Source organism: Carassius auratus, chromosome 14, assembly GCF_003368295.1.
Source record: "Carassius auratus strain Wakin chromosome 14, ASM336829v1, whole genome shotgun sequence".
Classification (NCBI taxonomy): Eukaryota; Metazoa; Chordata; class Actinopteri; order Cypriniformes; family Cyprinidae; genus Carassius; species Carassius auratus.
Genome location: NC_039256.1, coordinates 9,232,659 through 9,250,706, shown reverse-complemented (window position 1 = coordinate 9,250,706; position 18,048 = coordinate 9,232,659). Strand labels below are relative to the sequence as shown.

At 38.7% G+C, this 18,048-nt stretch overlaps 2 protein-coding genes across 6 annotated transcripts in view; both read left to right on the top strand.

Annotated features, from left to right (window-relative positions):
- Nucleotides 1-18,048, top strand: part of LOC113113542 (NACHT, LRR and PYD domains-containing protein 12-like) — a 245,285-nt gene that overhangs the window by 133,717 nt on the left and 93,520 nt on the right. The window lies entirely within an intron of this gene.
- Nucleotides 5,019-18,048, top strand: part of LOC113113543 (NACHT, LRR and PYD domains-containing protein 3-like) — a 45,203-nt gene continuing 32,173 nt past the window's right edge. Inside the window, exons 1-6 of one of the 5 annotated variants that reach the window (XM_026279801.1) lie at nt 5,026-5,170; nt 5,423-5,504; nt 5,680-5,777; nt 9,316-9,417; nt 9,510-11,291; nt 12,124-12,297. In XM_026279801.1, coding sequence (XP_026135586.1) covers nt 9,356-9,417; nt 9,510-11,291; nt 12,124-12,297 — 2,018 coding nt within the window. In that variant the 5' untranslated portion in view covers nt 5,026-5,170; nt 5,423-5,504; nt 5,680-5,777; nt 9,316-9,355. Of the gene's footprint in view, nt 5,171-5,422; nt 5,505-5,663; nt 5,778-9,315; nt 9,431-9,509; nt 11,292-12,123; nt 12,298-18,048 lie in introns of those variants that run through there. The other 4 variants (XM_026279798.1, XM_026279799.1, XM_026279800.1 and 1 more) reach the window with 4 other exon arrangements.

The window sequence follows — 18,048 nt, the reverse complement described above, 5'->3', positions numbered from 1 at the left end:
CAGACAGTGCACTATAGACCCCCTGAGGAACAGTTCCACTCATTCTCTACTATAGGAGAGGAAGAATTGTATAAACTTGTTAAATCATCTAAACTTACAACATGTATGTTAGACCCTATACCATCTAAGCTCTTAAAAGAGGTGCTTCCAGAAGTCATAGGTCCTCTTCTGACTATTATTAATTCCTCATTGTCATTAGGATATGTCCCCAAAACCTTCAAACTGGCTGTTAATAAGCCTCTCATAAAAAAGCCACAACTTGACCCCAGAGAACTAGTTAATTATAGACCAATCTCGAATCTCCCTTTTCTGTCCAAGATACTAGAAAAGGTGGTATCCTCACAATTATATTCCTTCTTAGAGAAAAATGGTATATGTGAGGATTTCCAGTCAGGATTTAGACCGTATCATAGTACTGAAACTGCTCTCCTTAGAGTTACAAATGATCTGCTCTTATCATCTGATCGTGGGTGTATCTCTCTATTAGTTTTATTGGATCTTAGTGCTGCGTTTGACACAATTGACCACAACATTCTTTTGCATAGACTTGAACACTTTGTTGGCATCAGTGGAAGTGCATTAGCATGGTTTAAATCGTACTTATATGACCGCCATCAGTTCGTAGCAGTGAATGAAGATGTATCATATCGATCACAAGTGCAGTATGGAGTACCTCAAGGCTCAGTTCTAGGGCCGCTACTCTTCATGCTTTATATGTTACCCTTGGGAGATATCATCAGGAAACATGGTGTTAGCTTTCACTCTTATGCTGATGATACGCAGCTCTATATTTCCTCGCAGCCCGGTGAAACACACCAATTTGAAAAACTAATGGAATGCATAGTCGATATAAAAAATTGGATGACGAGTAATTTCTTACTGCTAAATTCAGAAAAAACAGAGGTGTTAATCATAGGGCCTAAAAACTCTACTTGTAATAACCTAGAACACTGTCTAAGACTTGATGGTTGCTCTGTCAATTCTTCGTCATCAGTTAGGAACCTAGGTGTGCTACTTGATCGCAATCTTTCCTTAGAAAGCCACGTTTCTAGCATTTGTAAAACTGCATTTTTCCATCTCAAAAATATATCTAAATTACGGCCTATGCTCTCAATGTCAAATGCAGAAATGTTAATCCATGCATTTATGACTTCAAGGTTAGACTATTGTAATGCTTTATTGGGTGGTTGTTCTGCACGCTTGGTAAACAAACTACAGCTAGTCCAAAATGCAGCAGCAAGAGTTCTTACTAGAACCAGGAAGTATGACCATATTAGCCCGGTCCTGTCCACACTGCACTGGCTCCCTATCAAACATCGTATAGATTTTAAAATATTGCTTATTACTTATAAAGCCCTGAATGGTTTAGCACCTCAGTATTTGAATGAGCTCCTTTTACATTATACTCCTCTACGTCCGCTACGTTCTCAAAACTCAGGCAATTTGATAATACCTAGAATATCAAAATCAACTGCGGGCGGCAGATCCTTTTCCTATTTGGCGCCTAAACTCTGGAATAACCTACCTAACATTGTTCGGGAGGCAGACACACTCTTGCAGTTTAAATCTAGATGAAAGACCCATCTCTTTAACCTGGCATACACATAACATACTAATATGCTTTTAATATCCAAATCCGTTAAAGGATTTTTAGGCTGCATTAATTAGGTAAACTGGAACCGGAACACTTCACATAACACCGTACTTTCTACATCATTAGAAGAATGGCATCTACGCTAATATTTGTCTGTTTCTCTCTTGTTCCGAGGTCACCGTGGCCACCAGATCCAGTCTGTGTCCAGATCAGAGGGTCACTGCCAGACCAGGACAAGACTGGGACTGAGCCTGGTTTCTCTTAAGGTTTTTTTTCTCCATTCTGTCACCGATGGAGTTTCGGTTCCTTGCCGCTGTCGCCTCTGGCTTGCTTAGTTGGGGTCACTTCATCTACAGCGATATCATTGACTTGATTGCAAATTAAAACAGACACTATTTCAACTGAACAGAGATGACATAACTAAATTCAATGATGAACTGCCTTTAACTATCATTTTGCATTATTGAGACACTGTTTTCCAAATGAATGTTGTTCAGTGCTTTGGCGCAATGTATTTTGTTTAAAGCACTATATAAATAAAGGTGATTGATTGATTGATTGATTGTGTGATTGCAGTCATCCAAGTCGAACTAATCATTAATACATTGTTCACTAACTAGGACCACACCACAAACAAGCTATAAAACTGTTAATTGAACAGAGAGTCTGGGAAGAGTAGAAAGAGGATGAAGGGGTCAAGGGAATGGGATGATGGTCAGGTTGATCAGGGCATCTTGATTGAGCTCAGAATGGCTGATCATACGGAAAGGAGGCAGAGGCTGAATAGTTCAAGCGTTAGAGGGTTAACGCAGGTTCTTGTTTTCGTAAGCCTTTATAGAGAAGCTGGGCAATCATAGCCAGTGGTTATTCATAGGAATAGTTGATCCCTCGCAAGTAGGTTTAGAAATGCACTTGGGGATCTGAGGAAGGAATGAGTGTAAGATATTAAGTTGTGAATGGACAGCGGGTCGGTTGATGGGAAAGGAAGCTTTGAGACAGTTCCAGCCGGAGAGATATCCTGGAGATCATGCTTGGAGCACGGCAATTAAGAATGGCTGCTTGGGAAGCCTGTTTGTTGCTCGTGGGAGGAATTGTTGTTGAGTAGAGATTAAAGGGATAGTTCACCCAAAAATCAAAATTATGTAATTAATAACTTACTCTCATGTTGTTCCAAACCAGTAAAACCTCAGTTTATCTTTGGAAGCACAGTTTAAGATATTTTAGATTTAGTCCGAGAGCTCTCAGTCCCTCCATTGCAGCTGTGTGTTCGGTATACTGTCCATGTCCAGAAAGGTAAGAAAAACATCATCAAAGTAGTCCATGTGACATCAGAGGGTCAGTCAGAATTTTTTGAAGCATCAATAATACATTTTGGTCCAAAAATAGCAAAAACAACGACTTTATTCAGCATTGTCTTCTCTTACGTGTCTGTTGTGTGATAGAGTTCAAAACAAAGCAGTTTGTGATATCCGGTTCGTGAACGAATCATTCGATGTAACGCGTCTCCAATCAGCATTAATCCACAAATGACATAAACTGTTAACTTCTTTAAAGTGGCTGACACTCCCTCTGAGTTCAAACAAACCAATATCCCGGAGTAATTCATTTACTCAAACAGTACACTGACTGAACTGCTGTGACAGATAACGAACAACAGACTGACTCGTTCTCTGACCCTTTAAGTATGGGTAGTTTTTGACTACATCCTCCACAGACATTCCTTCAATGCTTTCTCAGCGTATCTGAGAATGTTCCTGTCGTGTGGTCTTTGACAGTCGAGGTGTCTGGATGTGTTTCTGATACTCACTTTGTAGCACATTTACATTGATCTCAACAGACATTGAATCCTCCCCAACACAAGGTTCCTTTATCAGAACAACAGAAACAGATATTTCTTAAACCATGACAGATATGAGGAACATATAAATACTTATTGAACACGGTGCTTTAGATATAACAAAAAATTATAATAACAAAAAAACAACAACAACAACATTGAACTGCAGAAACATTAAGATGATGGTCAGGCAGTGAAAAAAAAAAAAAAGATTTGAATGATGTCTGTAGTATCTTCCTTACATTGACCTGCACTAAGTGAAAATGTAAAATTGATTAACAGTGCAAAAATAAATGATGCATATCACATTGTGCTTACATCTGCTACACTAGCTGGCTTTTTACACAAACCTGCAAGTGGAGCACGTTCTGTTTTATATTTCCGGTTTAGGGATGTGTCAGGTGTGCTAAAAACACTAATTTGACTGATTGTTATTTTCCAGCAAATAAAGATTACATGTTATTGTTATAATGTGTGTGATTATGTTGATAGAAATAAATCAATGGATTAAAAACAATATAACTTACACTGTCATTTCCTTCTATATTTCTCTGGAAAGGGTTCTTCACAACCAGTGTGTTGAATATACTCTGCATTAGTTGGACACCACAGAAAGGTAGAAACAAACTCTAAATTTGAGTTTTTATTTTATTTTGTCTAATTGTCTTCATAGATTGTGAATTGATTTAAGAACAGTTGTAATAGCATAGGTGGTAGTAATTATTATACTAAAAGGATGTATTCTGTACTGTATTGCACAAAAAGGACGCAGATACCAACTCTGAGGGCTTCGCCTTCGATGCAGATGCGGTGTGTCTGTCAACAACAATAAACTATGATAAAATTATGAGCGTATTGAAACAAGCTATCGTAATATACATATTTGTGGTAAATAAAGTATAGCTAAACGTATGATGAATAACAACCTCACGTCTTGAAACCCAATCGCTCCACCTTCTCTTCCCTTTACTTTCTGATTTATTTTCCTCTAGGCTGGATACAGTGTTTGTAATGTGAACAGAGATGTCCAGTTTCCTCAGATCCTGAATCTCACTTCATTCTGATCATCAAACTGCAAAGTAAAAAAATAAATAAATAAAAATAAATAAATAAATAAAAGACTTTGCATTTGTTTCACTGCATCCATCCTAACAATACTCCTTCAGTATACTCTAGTAAAAAAAAAAAAGGTACAAAATCTGTCACTGGGGGGGTAAAAATGTACAGAATACTATACACACTTTAAAAAGTATTAATATGTACCTTTAATGTACCTATATGCTCTTAATAAAATGTCTGGGTAAGTTTATAGAACCCAGAACAAAAGGAATAAGGTAAGGATGGATGGATGCAGTGAAACAAATACCTTTTTTTCATAGGGAGAACTTGAGAGGTAATGAAGAAATCTCCACCAGCCTACCTGTAAAAATAAATATATAATCTCGCTGTGAGCCTAATAAAACCTTTAGCTGTATTAGAAATGCAGATGTGTTTTTAAATTATTTTGTATAATTTGACATCGTTAACGTTTTCCACTCTGTGTGGAGTTTAAAGACGCTCCCTTACTTCATCGCTTACGACACAAATAAAGAATGAAAGTAAAAGTAGATTTGAAGTTTTGCCATTTTAAACAGCCAGAGTCGATTCTATACGGATTCTAAATGTGTTCCATAGGAAGCTTTATAAAAGAAAAGACATTTATTTACGAGTAAATTAAACTCCGGTGGAGTTTGTGAATGGTATGTAGATTAATTAAATGTTGATGAAGGTGCAGGTGTCCGCTTTAGAGGTGAAGGGCGAAGAAGCTCTTTGATATGTTTTTGATATTTTAATTTAAGCAATTTAACGAGGATTCATTGGTGTTTGGTGCTGTATGTGGTTTATTTCAGCAGCTGTTAACACACAACTATCACTATTGTGTATCTGAGTGAACTGATGATCTGTTTCTTTCAGGATCCGTTTAGATTGTGTTTGTTTGTCATTTCATTCAGAGTCAGTGCTGGACATCACATTCTGGTTCATCATGGATGACACACTAACATCCAGAGATGAAGATTTGTCTCCAGGATGCAGGTACTTTGAATAAACACTGAATTAAATCACTATTGATAGTAAATGAGAGTCTCCGTTGTGTTTTAATGTCTCTATTTTTAAGATAAAATGTTATTTAAACAAAAAGACCATAAAGTATTTTATCATCACATCATAAAGGATGAAATGTGTTTATTATAGTTCATTTGATCAGAAGAGATCAGAAGCAGAGTCCAGCTGTGTGTCTCTAAGGAGTGATTGGTCTATGGAACATCCAGTGCATTTTAAGAGTGGAGATACACAGACTGATCTCAGGTATAATATTTCTAAAAAAAAATGTTTATGCCATTTTATAGTATCAGAATAATGTTCTTAGTATTTTCTAAAGTTATAAATTCTTTTTCTGTATAGTGTTTATAGGCATTTCTTTGTCTTTATCTGAAATGTTATGATACATTATGTAATATTGGTCACACGTATTTGTAAAAAAAAAAAAAAAAAAAAAAAAAAAAACCTCACTCACATCACAACATTCTTCTTTTCTAATAAAGGAGTATTTGAGTGCAGTGTGGTGCCCCTATCACTAGGAGGTAGTAACACCTGTGGGCTTACAGTATGATTCACTGCAGTTTGCTGAGGTTCTGTATCTGGGCGTCTCAACATCTGGTCCACATGCCGTTTCCATACCCCTGGCGATCCCACATTCACCTTGTACGACACCGGTCCAGTCTTTTCTCTCACCACACCTTGTGCCCACTTTTCCTCCCCCTTTCTATAATCACGGACAAGAACTGACTCTCCTACCTCAAACTGTCTGTCTTTAGCGTGATGCTGGCGCCGTTGTTGTTGGGCATCCTGTGACCTGTGTACAGCTCCAGCCACACTTGGTTTTAAACAATCCAATCGAGAGTGCAGCCTGCGTCCAAGAAACAACATTGCCGGTGTTTCTTTCGTTGTTGCGTGGGGGGTGTTTCTGTATGTTAATAGAAACACCTCAAGTCGCTGATGCACCTGTGCTGTGCCTTTGGATGCCTTTAAAGCATGTTTGAAAGTCTGCACGAACCGTTCGGCCAGGCCATTGGTGGCTGGATGGTATGGCGCTGAGCGGATGTGTTTGACTCCATTGTTTTTCAGGAATGTACTGAATTCTTCCGCACAGAACTGCGGACCGTTGTCACTCACAAGGATGTGTGGAATGCCATAGCGACTAAACAGTCCCCTGAGCACTTGAATGGTCATGCAGGCAGTGGTGCTCTTCATGATATGCACCTCTGGCCACTTTGAATGTGCATCCACCACGACCAAGTACATATGTCCTTCAAATGGACCTGCAAAGTCCACATGTATCCTTTCCCAAGGACTGGATGGCCACATCCAAGAGTGTAAAGGTGCTAGTCCAGGCTCTTTTTGTACGCTCTGACAGGAATGGCAAGATTTGACCTGTAGTTTCAATTGAGCGTCTATACCGGGCCACCATACATAGCTGCGTGCCAGGCTTTTCATTCTCACTACACCTGGATGTGATGAATGGAGCTCTTTCAGAACTCGAGGGTGCAGCTTAGGTGGTAAGATAACTCACCCACCCCACATGAGGCATCCCTGTGGGGTTGTGAGCTCATGCTGGCGCTGCAGATAGGGTGACAGCTTGTCACCTGCATCCTTAGCAGCTGGAAAACGACCAGTTGAGACCATTTCTAGGACCCGAGCCAAGATAGGGTCAGCCAAGGTGTTTCCTTTGATCTCGGTGCTACTGACTGGTAGGTTTTCTAACTGAGATGTGTAAAATACCTTTCTAACTGAGATGTGTAAAATACCTTTCTAACTGAGATGTGTAAAAGTTATGCCCAACGTCATTTGCATGTAAGGCACCTTTTCGGTATTGAATGGTGTAATCATGAGCTGCCAGGAGGAGCACCCAACACTGCATTCGAGCTGCAGCCATTGATGGTGTACTTTTCGATGGACTCAGGATGGAGGTCAACGGGCGATGGTCAGTGATTAGATCAAACTTGTTACCATAAAGGTACTGGTGAAACTTTCATATTCCGAAAACTATTGCTAGCACCTCCTTCTCAATATGAGCATAGTTTTGTTCCGCTTTGCTGAGCGCTCGTGATGCTTAGGCTATCGGTCTCTCCTCATTATCAGGCATGACGTGCGAGAGCACTACGCCAACCCCATAGGGCGAAGCATCACATGCGAGCTCGAGGGGCAGTTTAGGATTGTAGTGGGTCAATACTTCCTGTGAAACAAGTAAAATTTTTGATGTCTGGAACGCTGACTCACAGGCTGACGTCCACTGCCATTTCTTCCCTTTATTTAGCAGATCATTCAGTGGTTTCATGATAGTAGCTAAATCGGGAGTGAAACGTCCGTTATAGTTCAGCACAGAGATGGGTTGATGGTGATCTTGAAATCTCCACAGAGCCTTACTGTGCCATCCTTTTTGCTGACAGGCACCACGGGCATGGCCCAATCACTGTGCTCCACGGGTGAGATCACTCCAAGTTCTGTCAGTCGCTTTAGTTCAGCCTCGACTCGTGGTCGTAGAGCATATAGCACATTACAGGGTGGGCAAAATTTTGGAACACTTTCACTTTCATCGTCTCTTGTCTCAACATGATAAATTCTCTTCTTTTTACTTTTTACACTGCGCTTACTTGTATTACATTTCTGTTCAGGTTTTTCCACTTTCTGTTTCCATTGTCGGTCACGACCGTTCTTTACTTTGCTTTTGCACATGCGCTTCCTGTGGCCTTTCCTCCCACACTGATGACAGTCACGATCCTTGTACCAGCAGTTTTCATCATTATGATTAGTTTTCCCGCAACGCCAGCATTTTTGAGAAAACACCGCGTTCACTTTCAGGGAGCCACTTAACTGCTGCACGTCACGCGCAGCTGTTTCAGCCGATATCGCGTAATCGACTGCTTTCTGAAATGTGAGATCTTTCTCTGTCAAAAGGCGCCTTCTGTACAGTTTCACTTTTAAGTCCACACACAAATCTGTCCCTTAGTGCATCTTCTAAGTAAGCACCAAACTCACAATGTTCTGAAAGTCCTTTCAATACCGCCACATATTGCGCCACTGTCTCTCCTTCTCCCTGGTTTTGCTTGTGAAAACGAAATCTCTCCGCAATTACGAGTGGCTTTGGAGTGAAATGAGCCTGCAACGCTCCCACATTATTGTCATAGTCCATCTCCCCAGGCTTTTCGGGAGAAACTAAACTACGAAGCAGTCCGTAAGTTTTTGATCCGAGCACACTCAACAGTACTGGTACTTTTTTTTGCGTCCCTGATCTCATTAGCTAAGACATAATGCTCAAAACGTTCAATGTACGTTGCCCACTGCTCACCGGACTCATCGAAAGGATCCATATGTCCAATTATTCCAGCCATGATGTGTCTGCTTCTAGTCTCTGTCACTGTAACGTTAGACTCTTCTGAAGAAGACTGATCCATCAACTCTTTACAGCTAACCCTAACTCACTAGCTCGGTGCTGTTTTAGCGTGGTTGTTCGTTTATTATCCAAACTTGACCAACACCGGCATTTCTCTTGCCGATACAGTGAAAAGGCTTCCGGATTACACAACTCGTCGCCAGTTTATATTATGTTGCTGACTCAGGACTATAGATAAACGCTTTTATCTAGTACATATAGAGCAACACGCACACGTTGTTTTCTTGGTTCACTGCTTCTTCAACTGCTTTATTGAATACCGACATCAACCAATAATAGAACACTGCTGCCCCCTAGAGGTTCAGTCTTTATATAACACAACATTTAGCTGCATACATAACACTTTGTTAAATATGGTAATTGAGATGATTCACTTTAATCTCTCTGTTATAGTTGAGTTCATCAGAATAGATCAGAGTCCAGCTGTGTGTCTATGAGGAGTGATACATCTATGGATAAACCATATAAGAGTGAAGAAACAAAGACTGATCCCAGGTCTAATATTTCTGTAAAAGATTATTTGATTATGATACAGAATACAGAAAGACATTGTGCTCATTAACTAATATGATATTCTAATTTTCCAGTCATGAAGTCCTGAACAGGTTTAGATCAAATCTGCTGGAGAAGTTTGAGCATCTGTATGAGGAAACAGTGATGCAGGGAAACCCAACACTCCTGAATGAGATCTACACAGAGCTCTACATCACAGAGAGTGAGAGTGGAGAGCTCAAGAATGAGCATGAGGTGAGACAGATTGAGACACAATCCAGGAGAGAAGCAACAGAGGACACAGCCATCAAATGCAGTGACATCTTTAGACCTTTACCTGGACAAGACAAAGCCATCAGAATTGTGCTGACAAAGGGAGTCGCTGGCATTGGAAAAACAGTCTCTGTGCAGAAGTTCATCCTTGACTGGGCTGAAGGGAAAGAGAATCAGGACGTCCAGCTCATATTTCCACTTCCTTTCAGAGAAATCAACCTGATGAAGGACAAAACACCCAGTCTTTTAAATCTTCTCCATGTGTTTTTCCCTGAAACTAAAGAAATTGAAATATTGAGTGATAAATATAAAGTGTTGTTCATCTTTGATGGTCTGGATGAGTGTCGTCTGTCTCTGGACTTTAAGAGCAAAGTGAAACTGTGTAATGTATCTGAATCAGTCTCAGTGGACGTGCTGCTGGTGAACCTCATTGTGGGGAATCTGCTTCCCTCTGCTCTCATCTGGATCACCTCCAGACCAGCAGCAGCTGATCTCATCCCCTCTAGGTGTATACATCGAGTTACAGAGGTACGAGGCTTCAATGAGCCACAGAAGGAGGAATACTTCAGCAAGAGAATCAGTGATCAGAGTCTGGCCGACAGGATCATCTCACACCTGAAGTCCTCAAGGAGCCTCTACATCATGTGCCACATCCCAGTGTTCTGCTGGATCTCAGCCGCTGTTCTGGAGAAGATGTTGAGTCGAGCAGAGAGTGGAGAGATTCCCAAGACTCTCACTCAGATGTACACACACTTCCTGATCCTTCAGGCCGACATCAAACATGAGAAGGACTATGAGAAGAAGGTGACAGATGAAGACATGATCATCAAACTGGGGAAAATGGCTTTTGAGCAGCTTGTGAAAGGAAACCTGATCTTCTACGAGGAAGACCTGAGAGAGTGTGGCATTGATGTGACAGAAGCATCAGTGTACTCAGGATTGTGCACTCAGATCTTCAGAGAGGAGTCGGGCTTGTATCAGGGGAAAGTGTTCAGCTTTGTTCATCTGAGCATTCAGGAACATCTAGCAGCTCTATATGCACACCTCTCTTGTACAAACAACAACAGAAATGTGTTTGAGCCCATCACCAAACAGACTTGGTGGGCTAAAGTTAAGGACTGGTTTCAATATGTTTCATTATCTGAGCTGCATCAGAGAGCTGTGGATGAGGCTCTAAAAAGTAAAAATGGACATCTGGATCTTTTCCTGCGGTTCCTTCTGGGTTTGTCAGTGGAGTCTCATGAGATTCTTCTACAAGGACTAATGAAACAGACAATTAGCAGATCTGACAGCAATGAGAAAACAGTCGAGTACATCAAGTTGAAGATCAGGTTAATTTACTCTCCAGAGAAATCCATCAATATGTTCCACTGTCTGAATGAACTGGGTGATCGTTCACTAGTAGAGGAAATACAACAGTATCTGAAATCTGGAACAATAAAGGAAGCCAAACTCTCTTTATCTCAGTGGTCAGCTGTAGTTTTTGTGTTGTTGACATCAGAAGAAAAGCTGGACGTGTTTGATATTAATAAATTTGTAGGAGAAAACAATAAAGGTAAAAAACTGAATGTTCTTCAGTATCTGCTGCCTGTGATTAAAGTTCAGTAAGTATCTCCAAGAACAATCACTTCACTGTTAAAGAAAAGAACATCACAATCTCATAATAATATTATGAGTTAATGGAGCAATATGAAAACATACTTGAAACACATACTTTAATGACAACATTATAAATCTTCCTTGATTATTATTATTTTTAATTTCAGAAATTAATTAATTTAAAGGTCCCAGTTTATATTAGGCGGCCTTAACTACTATGTATTTACATAAATAAATAAGTACAATGTACTTATTGTGTTCATATTGTATTGTAAAACACTTTTGCTGCTATTGAGGTGGGATAGGGGTAAGGTTAGGGAGAGGGTTGGAGGTATGGGTAAGTTTAAGGGTGGGTTAAGGTGTAAAGTATGGGTCAACAGTGTAATTATAAATGTAATTACATAAATTAAATACAGATGTAATTACATGTAGTTTTTTATACATAAGTACAATGTAAAAACATGTATGTACACAATAATTACGTTGTACTAAATTATTAATTAAAATGTAAGTACATAGTTTTAATTTTAGTTAATTTTTCCAATTTAAATTATTTAGCAGTTTTTTAGCGACAAGCTGTACTCTAAAGTACCTGCCAGTCAATTTCTTCAACGTGGATTAGTTTGAAACCAACAAGTTTAATGTTATAAATGAGTTAGTACTTAAATTATGTGGATGTGATCCACGGTAAAGCTATTTATCGCAAATTTGATTATTACCTTTTTATTATTAATAACATGAATGTTTTCTCTGTTGCACACTATGAGTTTGCTACAATGAGTTTATTTAACCTTTTTTATTTGTTTTTGTTTAATACTTGTTTTCATCTCTCTACAGTTTGAGTGTTTGTGGTGTGACAGATAAAGATTGTGCAGCTCTGACTTCAGTTCTGAGATCAATCCCTTTACAGCTGAGAATTCTGGATCTGTCTAATAAAGCAATCAGAGATTCAGGAGTGAAGCTTCTCTCTGTTGTTCTGGAGGATCCTCGATGTAAACTGGAGACACTGAGGTAAGATCATCACTCTGATCATCATACATTATTGTCATAATATATCACAGCACAAAAAATATGATACTGATAACTGAAGATGAAGCATAAAAAAAGCATGTGACTATATTACATCACACAGTTCAATTTAATGACAAAAACTGATTAAAACCAAACAGATAATGATAGCTTTGAAACTGCAGTGAGCTACATTCTGATAATTAAATTGATAAGATTTTACGGTTATTTTAATACTCCTTTCATGGCTGGACTTTTTACTTATTTTTGTACTTGTTCTGAAATCAAAATCAGAATGTTTTTATTATTATTACTACTGCTATTATTAAAGGTGATTTTGTTTCCTCCTTTACCACATTATCTTTTTATCAAACAGTGATTAACAAACATGACTAATGAAGATCATCTTTTCACTGTGACGCTGTTATTATCACATTTCCAATATAAATGGAAGTTTTTGAAGCACATATGTTGATTTTTTTTTAATATAATCATTTTCATTACTGTGATTACTGTAATAAGACTCCAGTGAAAATGTAGACATATTTACTAGTCTGTCTAGCATTGTGATTTGTACCTGTTGATCAGTGGTGGTCAGTAACAGAGTAGCTTTACTTCATTACTGTACTTAAGTACATTTCAGACAGGAACCACTTTGGCAAGTTTACTTGAGTTTATTTAACACAATTTATCTTTGGCTGTATGGTTCCTTATGGGGGTTCTTGCTCCCAGAATAACGGTTCATACAAGAGCTGTAACATTAACCCCCTGGAAGCATGAATTTGGAAATACATAACAATTAAGACTTTATTAAAAGTCTTTAAAGCAAACAGTGATAATCATGTAGATGTGGCAGTGGGACGTCTATCCTGTAGCCTGGTTATGAAGATGGGTGTCTCTCAGCAGTGAGGTCCCTGCCCGCTAAGATTTTTGGAAGCCTTAGTGATCTGAAACAAACAAGACGATAGCCAAAATGTGCGCAGTAGTGTGCTCATGCTTATAATGGGGAGGGAGGGAGGGTTACGAGCCGTTGAGCATACTTACAGAGCAGTAGTGCCATGTATATACAGTAGGTAGACATTCAAAAGGCCCTTTTTACCGCTTTGGCGTCTGTAAAGTGCATTTGCAGCTTTTGACCGCTGAGTGGCGCTTTAACTAAGTTAGCAAACAAGCGCATCAAAGCACATTTTCACAAATAGACATCAGTTTTACCTCGCTGATGTGTTACATTTGACTGCTTCAGTCACGGAAAATTAAAGAAAAACACTATAGTTTAAATATTTAATATATTTTATATTTATTCACGGATGAAAGTTTGGTATTTATGAATTTATGTGCATTTCTTAGAACAAATTCAAGCAGGATAAATGTCAAGCCTGAGCCTGTGCTTATATTTTCTAAGCTACATGGTATTAAACCATATTTTACATTTGACACATTTAAAAGGTGTGCAGTGTGTGAAAGTCTCACTAATGACACCGATTTACGACGCGGATAGATAAGAGCGCTCTCGTCCCGGTTGCAGCTCATACGGTAGGATGCTTCAGAGCACGCGAGCGCACACCGCAATACAAGGTGCGTTCCGTTCGACCGTAAGTGTACTGCGAAGTGGACTTCACAGGGTATTCCGCCATCTCATGTGAGATTCCAATCCGAAGGGAGCGAACATGTTCAGTTCGAAGGGTACTGAGCATGGCACAGGGAATAAGGGAACATCGATACATCAGTTCACAGGAAGTGGAGAGCGATTATCCCCCGACTGTCATTGCGCGCAGCTCGTCATCACCAGTCAGAACGGCCGTCTTCGCTGTCTTCGTTCATGTTCATTACGGATTGTAAAAAGGTATGATAATGTAAAAGTGACTAGAAGCAGACGAGGCTCTGCCATTTTTCTTTATTTTACTTTATTTACCTCAGTGTTTACTATACGGCTGTGCGCAGGAAGAAGGCGCACGAGACCGCTATGCAATTATATGACCATTTATTAAAAACACATATTGGCTATACAGTTAACCAAATAAAAGTTATTTTCATATTTGCATGACAGCAGGGCTTCAATTCTGTTAATAGTCCAGTAATAGCAGCAATTGTCAAAGTGTTTAATAAACATACGTTTTTCATTATATAGTACTCAATGATTTTTTTATGTATAGTGTACATATTTTTAATGTGATTGTAAATAAAAATTAAAATATGAATGTAGTCTTATATTTATATCATAATCTGCGCCACCCCATCGGTTACTTTCTTTGATTACGTTTGCAGAGCGTTCCAAATGAGCGGTTATTGTCAGTAAAGTACACTTCAACTGATATACCGTGCTCAGGGAGTAGGGAGCAGTGAACACTGCGTAGGGACCCTGTCGAATGGAACGCACCTCCAGTCTTGCATCAGCGTCATCTTCAGAGAGAGCGAGCCGTGAAATTCCCTGACTAAAAGCAGTTTTGATCTTCATTATGTTCTTTATGAGTGTTTAAAGTTGTGTGCGTCCATAGAGAAAGTGAGTACTACAAATTGCACTGTTACTCAGGCTTAGTTGATTGTTGTTTGCTTAGATAGCGATGTGGAAAGAGTTATGACACAAAATGGATGCTAATGTGAAGTATAGTAGTATTTGAGTTTCATCCAGTACAGTGTAATTGTGTAATTATGTATAATTATTATACATGTAAGCTTTGAATTATGTTTCATGTTCTGCTGTATTCAATGACAACATTGTGTTGATGTTTGGGGAAGCCAGTAGTTTTAATGTCATTTATGTTGTTATGAGTGTGATTCACCACACTCTCATATGCTGACACTCCTCAGGACATAAAGCAAAGACGATATCACTTAATATTCATGCTCATCTTCGATTTGTGCACAGAGAGCACTGTTTAATACAGCTAATCAAGATCTGGCTCCCCCTCTTCATATGCTTGTATAAATAAATCTGTTAAACTCGATTTTGGTGTTCTTACCCACAACACCCGGCCCAGGTTCAACTCATTAGCCACAGCTAGCACCTTACAGTCCTTAGCCCCTCAGCTACATGCAGTATTATTTATATTATATTAATTATGTGTTATATTATTCAACAGAAATTGTGGTTTACTTTGCATCAGAGCATTAAAAGTGGTAGCCTATTTTATTGGGGTTAGGTTACATGGATTAATATGTAAAATGTCAATAATTTCATATATTAGGCCTATATTTTAACATATTTTCTAAATATAAATATATTTTTTCCTTTAATAAAACAACATGCATTTTTGTTATTCATTACCTGTCCTTTATTTTGAATGATTTAAACCGATTTTTAAATCAAAATTCAAATGACGAAGAAATTTTACAAAACAAGTTTTAATATAGTTCTTTATCATTAATTTAGCAATAAATGTATAAATCCAACAATATGATTTAAAAAACAGTAATGTTATTACCTTAATGCTGGAAAGACATTTATTTTTATTTATTCATTTATTTAATACTAGCCCATCATGCATCTAACCATCCACTAAGCTTTAAGAGCGGTTCAGATTAAAACTGGCAGCTCAGCAGTGAGTCAGTGTCATGAACGGAGGACCTGTTAATATATTTTCTAGTCTATATTTCCATCTCGTTATGCCGCTGGTTTAGTTTTTTTTTTTTTCATATATAACTTATTTGTAAATAGAGCAGTCACTGTCTGTGTCTACACCGGACGCGAGAGTTGTCATCTGTGCCCCACTGCGCTAAAAGTGTGTCTAAACTTGATGACATCACACTATAGTGTGAAATTGTCTGAATGTAGTGTCAGTACATTTCGTCATAAACAGAACGAGGCATCAGTTCACTGATGGGTATCGTGTCCAGTGTATCCATTACTGGGTTCTGTTGTCTTTTGTTGGATCGTTCCACTCGTGTCCGGTGTAGACCTGGCGTGCGTTTTTATTGTTTTATTTTACAGCCCTGCTTGTTTTAATGTTTTTATTAAATATCTGTATTGACTGCGTGGTCATATTATCATATTATTTACTGCCATGTGACCTACAAAAGTAAAGCTTGGCGAGTCGATCAACGAGCATTGCTGCAGGTTGATTTTTGGCGGATATGCTGTGCTTGTGCTGCCGCGGTCTTATTTATTTAGTCGGGTGAAACATCTCTCTCACTGGCAGCAGAGTCTGTGAGCAGCAACAACTTCCCCTTCGCCCTCCGGGCATTTAATAATCATTCTGATCCACGCGCACTGATACCAGAAACACACTCCCCCTTCAATCCATGGATAAAGTATTTCAGTATGTTTGAAATGTTATGTTCATAACGTAGCCTATAAAAAAAATTAAAAAGTGTCTTAGGCTATTGTGTGTAAACTTTTTTCCCTATATCACATACCAAACTACCATCATTGTAAGCATTTCTGTCAGTTAGTTTATCTAAACAGATCAATTTACTTTTTTTCAAGTGACAGGGAGGTGCCGTCTCATCAATTTTTTCCTGATAATGAATTTATAATTTTTTAATTAACATAATATCGTGGTGTCTCACATGCATTAAAAATATATCTACAGAAAGCTTTAAATGTTTTTTAAATGAAAATGAATTGTGTAATCTGTGAATGTTGCATTTCTCTCATCAGAGAGATCCAGCCCTGTGAATTTCATCTTACAGCCGACATGAAAACATTTGTTTATAAATAAATAATTAAAATGTCTCATTTTTTACAATTATTAGGCTACTTGTGCATGTGCTTTGTCACAAACTTAATGCATGTGCTTGAGCGAGGAATATATTAAGATTTGATTTTGTTAATTTAATATAAACCTCTGATTAGTTGAATATAACAAACAAACTACTAGATCTAGAAAAATCTTACGTGGGGGCAGACCATTTTACGATGTAAACGATGTGTTTTCATGTTGCTGAGTTGAAACTTGCCTGGACTCAGCAGCACTACTCTTTGTATTAATTATTTTCTCACAGCCCATATTATTATTGGAGGTGTTTGACGCGTTGATCCGACCATGCGGAATCTTCTTTTCCCGCCTCACAGCGCGTGGGATCCGCTAACTGACGCAGCTTCATCGTCTGCGGTTTGACTTTACTGAATCAGATTGAGGCGAATACAACTTATTGATCATGAGACCAACATTTAGCAAGTCAAGTCAAGTCACCTTTATTTAAATAGCGCTTTAAATAAAATACATTGCGTCAAAGAAACTGAACAACATTCATTAGGAAAACAGTGTGTCAATAATGCAAAATGACAGTTAAAGGCATTTCATCAATGAATTCAGTGATGTCATTTCTGTTCAGTTTAAATAGTGTCTGTGCATTTATTTGCAATCAACTCAACGATATCGCTGTAGATGAAGTGTCCCCAACTAAGCAAGCCAGAGGCGACCGGCAAGGAACCGAAACTCCATCGGTGACAGAATGGAGAAAAAAACCTTGGGAGAAACCAGGCTCAGTTGGGGGTCAGTTCTCCTCTGACCAGACGAAACCAGAAAGAAGAATCATCTGTTTCCTGTGGTCTTGTCCTGGTGGTCATCTGAGACAAGGGCCCTCATTTATCAACAGTGCGTAGAAAAGGTTCTATATTTTGTCCAACGAATGAAATTTACAATGTGCCTAAATACAAGAAAATATGCATTTATCAAACGTGCGCACGCAGTTCTTACGCACATGAGTAAGCAATCATTGTTGATAAATACCACATGTGCGTAAGTACCATGCTCGTTCACATTCATGGTCATTAGCATTCGGAAACGCCTCCAATTAACCATATATGGTGAC